Below are 9527 nucleotides of genomic sequence, written 5' to 3' on the forward strand. Positions count from 1 at the left end.
TAAATAAAATATGAAAACATTCACAGCAAAGAAGGGAAATAGATATTTATATACTATAGAGAGGCAGAGAGAGGAAAGTAAAATATAACCCAATGGAAGTGAGTCTTCCATGAAATATAGGGCTGAGGTGTAGACACAGGATATGCATATACACTCAAGATCAGCCTGTCTGGCATCAACAACCATGCCACTTTTCTTCCTCATTCTGATGCTCAGTTTCAACTTCAGCAAGTCGTCTTCACCACATCTAGATGCCTAAATTCTGCCATGGGATTGGCGATTTGTGTTACCAAGCCATTGAACAGGTGTACCTAATAAAGTGGCCGGTGAGTGTACAGCTTTCACCAATAATGCTACAAATAATATAAATAATGGTTTTGGTAGGTTGGTGTACATATAAATTACTAGTAATGTATCTCACAGGTTCCATATGCAGTCAATATGAGGAAATCTCCTTGACAGATTTTTTTCAATTTACTTAAATTACAGAGAATATAGAGAATAATGAGGCTGTCAAACTTGGCTTTGTAACTTCAGAAAGGATTAGGTAGAGCAAGGAACCGCCAGCATAACTTGCTTACTGGAGGATGCAAAAAGCCAGTGGGTGTTTAATCCGTATATCTACAGCTCATGGAATATTCGCATGACCACTAAGTTGTAGCTATAATGAGACATAAATGAATAAAGAATTTGGTAGACTTGGCATATTTGATACCCAAGGCAGATAATTTCTAACACCCTCCATACACTATGTAATTGTTAAATTAAAATTAAACAAACAGTAATAAAGAAAGAAGACAGTGAAAACGGTAATATCCCCTCACATTTTGGTAAATGATGGAGGCCCCCTTACATTGGTGGTCAGTAGAAATGTGACCACACGAGTAAAGTCCTTAAAGTCCAAAGGTGGTTGAGGGATAATCCAACAATGCTTGACTCAGTGGTAGCCGATTTGAACAGAGCTAGAAATGTGCACCCTATAGTGATGGTTGGCAGAGAAGCCCACCTTTCATCGGTTATCAATGGAAGAAAGACCCCTTTATATTGGTGGTCAGTGAAGACGCCCCTATAGTGCCAGCACTATAATACTAGGAACCACCAGCACAGCCAAGGACAGTGCATTGGAGAACTGCTTGCTTTGGGACCGGCCAGTAGTTGCACAACAGATGACACCAGTTTGACAAGCGCTCATTTGACTACTACTATTGTGATTTGCCAATTTTTTGTAAATAAAATATTTGCCTTTTTTTACTGCATTTAGATGGCGCTGCTTCTCTATTTTTTATGGATCACACAGAGTCTCTTCTAGCTCTGTTCAAATCGGCTGCCAGTGAGTGAAGCATTGTTGGATTATCCCTCAACCACCTTTGGACTTTAAGGACTTTACTCATGTGGTCAATATACTAGCTATCCAGGGGCGGACTGACAACTCATGGGGCCCCCGAGCAATAGGGGATCATGGGGCCCCTGTGTCCTTGCCCAAACTCAAAAAAGCCTATGTAAAGGTACCAGGGGCATCTCATGGGGCCCCCTACAAACCCCGGGCCCTTGGGCAGTGCCCGAGTGCTCGAATGGTCAGTCCCTGTAGCCATCACATAATACATCTGATCTTTTTCATCTTAGTGCGCCAAATATCTCTCATGTTCTTGTGTCTATCCTCAAATACCTGGGCATCCTCTAATGTGTTTACAAGAGGAGGTGACTCATGTAGGCTTCTGTACCTGCTTCTCTATCATCAATATGAGAAAGGAATGAATAGCCTCACCACAGATTAGGTTTTAGGCTGGAAGACTGAAAATCTCTGTGAGTTAAAGTGTTACTAAACCCCCAACAGTACAATCAGTCTGTAGATGCAGTAAAGCATGCTTGTTATACTCACTGTGGAACCCAAGGGGTTAATACATTGTGAAAAAAGGCTGCTTGGTCCTGTTTTCTCTGCCCCTCCTCTTGTTCACATGTCCACCTGATAAGACAGACTGAACAGTTGCATGCACATGCTCAGTTTAGTGTGTATTGCTAGAAAGGGTTTTTTTCTTCTTGGGAGAGTGCATGTGATCAGCACAAGGCCAATCAGCACTGTCCAAACAGAGGTCAGGGGTCCAGCATCCTCCTAGAGCAGAAATAAAACTCCCCCTACAAGCTTTAACCAGTGCTCTGCTAAAGTCACAAGATTGCTATATACTGCTGATGAGAAAAGTATTTAGCAGTTTATATTTACTAAACTAATTGCATTTCCATGTTCTGTGTACTGTGGGAGACCAGATATAGTGACTGCAGGGTCCGGGGAGAGCGGATATAGTGACTGCGGGGTCCTGGGAGACCAGATATAGTGAATGCAGGGTCTGGGGAGACCAGATATAGTGAATGCGGGGTCCAGGGAGAGCAGATATAGTGAATGCGGGGTCCAGGGAGAGCGGATATAGTGAATGCGGGGTCCGGGGAGAGCGGATATAGTGAATACAGGGTCCGGGGAGAGCGGATATAGTGAATGCGGGGTCCAGGGAGAGCAGATATAGTGAATGCGGGGTCCAGGGAGAGCGGATATAGTGAATGCGGGGTCCAGGGAGAGCGGATATAGTGAATGCAGGGATCAGGGAGAGCGGATATAGTGAATACAGGGTCCGGGGAGAGCGGATATTGTGAATGCGGGGTCCGGGGAGACCGGATATAGTGAATACAGGGTCCGGGGAGAGCGGATATAGTGAATACAGGGTCCGGGGAGAGCGGATATAGTGAATGCGGGGTCCGGGGAGAGCGGATATAGTGAATGCAGGGTCTGGGGAGAGCGGATATAGTGAATGCGGGGTCCGGGGAGAGCGGATATAGTGAATGCGGGGACCGGTGAGAGCGGATATAGTGAATGCGGGGTCCGGGGAGAGCAGATATAGTGAATGCGGGGTCCGGGGAGACCGGATATAGTGAATGCAGGGTCCAGGGAGACCAGATATAGTGAATGCAGGGTCCGGGGAGAGTGAATATAGTGAATGCGGGGTCCGGGGAGACCGGATATAGTGAATGCGGGGTCTGGGGAGAGCGGATGTAGTGAATGCAGGGTCCAGGGAGAGCTGATATAGTGAATGCGGGGTCCGGGCAGACCGGATATAGTGAATGCAGGGTTCGGGGAGAGCGGATATAGTGAATGCGGGGTCCGGGCAGACCGGATATAGTGAATGTAGGGTCCAGGGAGAGCGGATATAGTGAATTTGGGGTCCGGGGAGACCGAATATAGTGAATGCAGGGTCCAGGGAGACCAGATATAGTGAATACAGGGTCCTGGGAGAGCGGATATAGTGAATGCGGGGTCCGGGGAGAGCGTATATAGTGAATGCAGGGTCTGGGGAGAGCGTATATAGTGAATGCAGGGTCCGGGGAGAGTGGATATACATAGTAAATGCGGGGTCCAGGGAGAGTGGATATAGTGAATGCAGGGTCCGGGGAGAGTGGATATAGTGAATGCAGGGTCCGGGGAGAGCGGATATAGTGAATTTGGGGTCCGGGGAGACCGAATATAGTGAATGCAGGGTCCAGGGAGACCAGATATAGTGAATGCAGGGTCCGGGGAGAGCGGATATAGTGAATGCGGGGTCCGGGGAGAGCGGATATAGCGAATGCGGGGTCCGGGGAGAGCGGATATAATGAATGCGGTGTCCAGGGAGAGCGGATATAGTGAATGCAGGGTCTGGGGAGAGTGTATATAGTGAATGTAGGGTCCGGGGACAGTGGATATAGTGAATGCAGGGTCCGGGGACGGCGGATATAGTGAATGCGGGGTCCGGGGATAGCGGATATAGTGAATGTGGGGTCCGGGGAGAGCGGATATAGTGAATGAGGGGTCCGGGGAGGGCAGATATAGTGAATGTAGGGTTCGGGAAGAGCGGATATAGTGAATGTGGGGTCCGGGGATAGCGGATATAGTGAATGCGGGGTCCGGGGAGAGCGGATATAGTGAATGCGGGGTCCGGGGAGAGCGGATATAGTGAATGCGGGGTCCGGGGAGAGCGGATATAGTGAATGCGGGGTCCGGGGAGAGCGGGTGTAGTGAATGCGGGGTCTGGGGAGACCGGATATAGTGAATGCGGGGTCCAGGGATAGCGGATATACATAATGAATGTGGGGTCCGGGGAGAGCGGATATATATAATGAATGCGGGGTCCGGGGAGAGCGGATATATATAATGAATGCGGGGTCCGGGGAGAGCGGATATATATAATGAATGCGGGGTCTGGGGTTAAGTAACACTTTAAAGAGTTATTTCAACTCTCGGAAAGCTCTTGTTTCTCCTATACAAGGCCAATGGTCTCTATCCTTGCTCAAGAGTTGCACCCAACAGTTAAATCAGAGACAGGGTGGTGACATTTGTGGTCACCCTTATAAAGAATATATTCTTTGGAGTTATGTTGTACCCACCATTCCTGATATCTCTCTCTATTGACACCCTTATCTGATTCTCACTGATATCATTAAGAACCTTTGTGATGGTTGACACTCCACGTCTTTCGGTGCACCAACTGAAGATGAACTCAATGATTTTCTCTATGGATTTAGCTTTGAGATTTTCCATCTTAATGGGTTTAGCTCCACAGGGAGGCTTTATCTGACAAAGAGCCTTCTTAAATTTTGTCATTCTCTCCTCATCCAGCTTTTGCAGATGTCTCAGTAGGATTAGTTTCTTTATCATATATGGGCTGGGAAGTTCTGAACTCTGCCGATTACAAAAACAATGAGAAAGAAACAAAATTAACACGCCATTATTTTCCTGCTGGGACATAAATCATTGTATCTTTCTTATTCCGTATGTATCAACACAGCAAGATGGCTATTGTCCTGTCATGTACAGGGGTGGACTGACCATTTGGAAACTCGGGCACTGCCCGAGGGCCCGGGGTCAGTAGGGGGCCTCATGAGATTCCCCTGGTACCCTTTTCGTAGGCTTTTTTGAGTTTGGGCAAGGACACAGGGGCCCCATGAACACCTATTGCCCGGGGGCCCCATGAGTTGTCAGTCCGCCCCTGGTCATGTATGTTCGATTAATTCTCAGTATCTGTTCTTATTCTGTATGTTTGATGTTGCACAGTACCACCTCTCTTGTTTTATATGTTAGGTCTAAATCTCAGTATCTACTCTTATTCCTTTATGTGCAGGGACCCTGCTCTATGACGTTGACTCCCTAACTAAAATTGAGTGCGTTGGGTGCTAGGATGTAGTTAGCTTGGGTTCCCCTGCTGGGAAGGTGCAAAATGCCCCCCCCCCTAAGACAGAAAAACGCCTTGTTTGCCTCCTGGTAAATACGCCCTTGTGTGCTTGTATGAAAGGAATTTTGGGCCTTGCGTTAGTCATGTTCTGAAGGCTCAAGAACCAAACTGAAGCTTGAGTGTTTACCTGGAGAGAGAGCTGGCCTGGAAAGGATATCCAGATAGAGAAGGATTCTTTGCCCATAGACTCAGATACCTTTGTCAGCTCACTGGGGGGTCAATAAATCAGATTAATGGAAGAGAAAGACAGTGCCTATTAACTATTTAATTCATCTTTATTGTAGCGGTACCCCAACCCCCCCCCCCCCCCCTTAGGAGCGAGAACTTTGATAGGTCCATGAGGTCTTTTCCTGAATTTACCTGCAGCCAGGCACATTAAACAGTCCAGGGAAGTTATTTTTGGTGTTTTTATTTTTAGGGGTTTTTGTATAAAGATGGGGATGAACTATGTAAAAGGATGAGGACACTAAACTTCCTTCTGCAGAACTGTAAGCAAAGTCCTTACAGGGGCAGGTCGTGGACTTGATGCCGAAAAAGGCACAAAGCTTCTTTCTTTGAGCAGAGTCCATTCACACAGAACTAGATGGACTGAGCTCTTCAGGATACTAGCTGGTATCTCCTCAGCACACACAGCTGACTGTCTATCACCAGAGGGGTGGCAGCAACCCATGTCCTCAGATGAATGGATGGGACTAGTGCACCTTTCCAGACCATGGACCATTGTTGGTCATGATATACCCAGGGGCAGACTGACAACTCATGTGCCCCCGGGCAATAGGGGATCATGGGGCCCCTGTGTCCTCGCCCACACTCAAACCACACCCAAAAAAGCCTATGAAAGGTACCAGGAGCATCTCATGGGGCCCCCTACTGACCCCGGGCCCTCAGGCAATGCCCAAGTACCCGAATGGTCATATATACCTATTTACATTTGTCGTTTGTGAGTATACACCTACTATTTTTTACAATTAAAGTATTTATTGAGGTAATACGCAAGGCCTGTGCGCCCCTTTTCTTTTCTTATTTTCAGGGTTACATGTACTGTAGGCGTCATCTAGGGCGGTGTACATGAAAATGTAATCTGCCTAGGAACACAAATTCACAGAAGTCAATTGTGAAGGACGATAACTTGATCAGTTCAGTGTGCAGGAATTGATAAGGACGCAACATTTTTGGTGGGATCAACTGCTATTTTCTGTACATACCTCCATTGTGATGGGGGAAGCCTCTCCTCTGATGTACAGATAGTTTCACTTGTCCTGAGCAGAGATTTAATTTGCTGTTACGTTGGCAGTTCAAATTTCCCGCTTCCACAGGAGTATCATGGACGTTTCGCTGTCGTGCAGCCAATGGGAACAAGGAAAAGTAAATAAAAATGAAATAACAATGTGGAAGGTGATCCATGCGCTATCCCTATAGTGAATCCGCTCGCTCACTCCACCAGGGGTACAAAATACAGGGAAAAGGGGAAGAGCTGCTCAACATTGCTCAAAAACCACAACCTCCCATCTGTTTCCTGACACGACTTGCACCTAATCATTCTTTTGCACAATTTTAAGGCAATAATAACTTTCAATGGCAAACCGAGTTTCTCCAGCACCTTAACTCAATAAAAAGTTCATGGAAAACAAACAGCCACACTCCGATGAGGTCAGTTCTGTGCACCCAACTTTATGGAACCAAAATAAAGCACACTTCAGCCCCATCCAGGACCACCCTACTCTAACATGTTTCACCTTTGTGTGGGTCTAATCCTCCCTTCCAAAATAGAATAGAGAACACACACTAAAAATATAATATTACTCACAAAGACGGGTAATAACGAAGAAATCACAATCTCCCAAATGGCAAAAATCCACTGGAAGCTGAGACACTCGACCAAAGGTTAAGTCTTGGTTCACACTACTGCGACCTGAAAGTTGCTCGACTTACGGTACTACTTTGCCAGGCGACTTCCTGGCGACTTGAGTACTACTTTGATGCGACTTTGAAGCCACTTTGAAGTGACTTTCAGGAAATGTCTGGGTAATCGTCCTGTAATTTCAGATCCAAATCACATCAATATAGATGAAGATCCGACTTGGAGGCGACTTCCATTAAAGTCTATGGGCACAAGTCAGATGGACGTCGCCTTGAAGTAGTATGAGAACCTTTTCTAAAGTCGGAGCGACTTCAGTAGGAGGTAATTAGGACAGCTCTCATTGACTAACATGGGATTTCACATATCATGCGACTTGGGGTCTCACAATTCAGATCCCAAGTCGAGGGAGTGTGAACTGAGCCTAATAGTCTGCTGTGTTGATGGTCCAATATGACATCACTATCTAGTTCTCATAGTCAATTTGTTTTGAACAGGGGCGGACTGACAACTCATGGGGCCCCCGGGCAATAGGGGAGCATGGGGCCCCTGTGTCCTTGCCCAAACTCAAAAAAGCCTATGCAAAAGGTACCAGGGGCATCTCATGGGGCCCCCTACTGACCCTGGTCCCTCAGGCAGTGCCTGAATTTCCAAATGGTCAGTCCGCCCCTGCATGTGGGGAGGACAGTGACACGGGGGGGGGGGTGACATGGGGAGTACAGACACATGTGGGGAGGACAGTGACATGGGGGGGGAGTGACATGGGGCATACAGACACATGTGGGGAGGACAGTGACATAGGGGGTGGGGGGTGACATTGGGAGTACAGACACATGTGGGGAGGACAGTGACATGGGGGGGAGTGACATGGGGGGGGATTGACATGGGGAGTACAGAGACCTGGGGAGGACAGTGAAATGGGGGGGAGTGACATGGGGAGTACAGACACATTTGGGGAGGACAGTGACATGGGGGGGAGTGACATGGAGAGTACAGACACATGTGGGGTGGACAGTGACATGGGGGGGAGTGACATGGGGAGTACAGATACATTTGGGGAGGACAGTGACATGGGGGGGGGGAGTGACATGGGGAGTACAGATGCATGTGGGGAGGATAGTGACATGGGGGGGGGAGTGACATGAGGAGTACAGGCACGTTTTGGGAGGACAGTGACATGAGGGGGGGGGGGGTGACATGGGGAGTACAAACACGTGGGGAGGACAGTTACATGGGGGGGGGGGGTGTGACATGGGGAGTACAGACACATGTGTGGAGGACAGTGACATGGGGGGGAGTGACATGGGGATTACCGACACGTGGGGAGGACAGTGACATGGGGGGGAGTGACATGGGGAGTACAGACACGTGGGGAGGACAGTGACATGGGGGGGGGAGTGACATGGGGAGTACAGACACATGTGGGGAGGACAGTGACATGAGGAGTACAGACACGTGGGGAGGACAGTGACATGGGGAGTACAGACACGTGGGGAGGACAGTGACATGGGGGGGGGAGTGACATGGGGAGCACAGACACATTTGGGGAGGTCAGTGACATGGGGGGGAGTGACAAGGAGAGTACAGACACATGTGGGGAGGACAGTGACATGGGGGGGGAGTGACATGGGGAGTACAGACACATGTGGGGAGGACAGTGACATGGGGGGGAGTGACATGGAGAGTACAGATACATGTGGGGAGGATAGTGACATGGGGGGGGAGTGACATGGGGAGTACAGACACGTGGGGAGAATAGTGACATGGGGGGGAGTGACATGGGGAGTACAGACACATGTGGGGAGGATAGTGACATGGGGGGGTGACATGAGGAGTACAGACACGTGGGGAGGACAGTGACATGGGGGGGGGGATGACATGGGGAGTACAAACACGTGGGGAGGACAGTGACATGGGGGGGTAGTGACATGGGGGGGAGTGACATGGGGATTACAGACACGTGGGGAGGACAGTGACATGGGGGGGGTGACATGGGGAGTACAAACACGTGGGGAGGACAGTGACATGGGGGGGAGTGACATGGGGGGGAGTGACATGGGGATTACAGACACGTGGGGAGGACAGTGACATGGGGGGGGAGTGACATGGGGAGTACAGACACATGGGGAGGACAGTGACATGGGGAGTACAGACACGTGGGGAGGACAGTGACATGGGGGGGGAGTGACAAGGAGAGTACAGATACATGTGGGGAGGACAGTGACACGGTGGGGGGAAGTGACATGGGTAGTACAGATACATGTGGGGAGGACAGTGACACGGGGGGGGGGGGAGTGACATGGGTAGTACAGATACATGTGGGGAGGACAGTGACATGGGGGGGGGGGGGAGTGACATGTGGAGCCAGACACATGATGGGAGGACAGTGACATGGGGGGGGGGAGTGACATGGGGAG

General features: G+C 49.1%; 1 protein-coding gene across 1 annotated transcript in view; it reads right to left on the bottom strand.

Moving 5' to 3' along the window:
- LOC149441578 (uncharacterized) overlaps positions 1–6598 on the bottom strand; it is a 41760-nt gene extending 35162 nt beyond the window's left edge. The window contains exons 1-2 of the mRNA XM_089657156.1: positions 6458–6598; positions 4408–4702 (exon numbers count right to left, since the gene is read on the bottom strand). Of these exons, the coding sequence (XP_089513282.1) occupies positions 4408–4702; positions 6458–6463 (301 nt within the window). The 5' untranslated portion in view covers positions 6464–6598. The remainder of the gene's footprint in view (positions 1–4407; positions 4703–6457) is intronic.
- Between the last annotated feature and the right edge of the window lie 2929 nt (positions 6599–9527).

The sequence above is a fragment of the Staurois parvus genome, unplaced genomic scaffold (genome assembly GCF_062004578.1).
Source record: "Staurois parvus isolate SC_StPar_1 unplaced genomic scaffold, SC_StPar_1.0 ptg000972l, whole genome shotgun sequence".
Classification (NCBI taxonomy): domain Eukaryota; kingdom Metazoa; phylum Chordata; class Amphibia; order Anura; family Ranidae; genus Staurois; species Staurois parvus.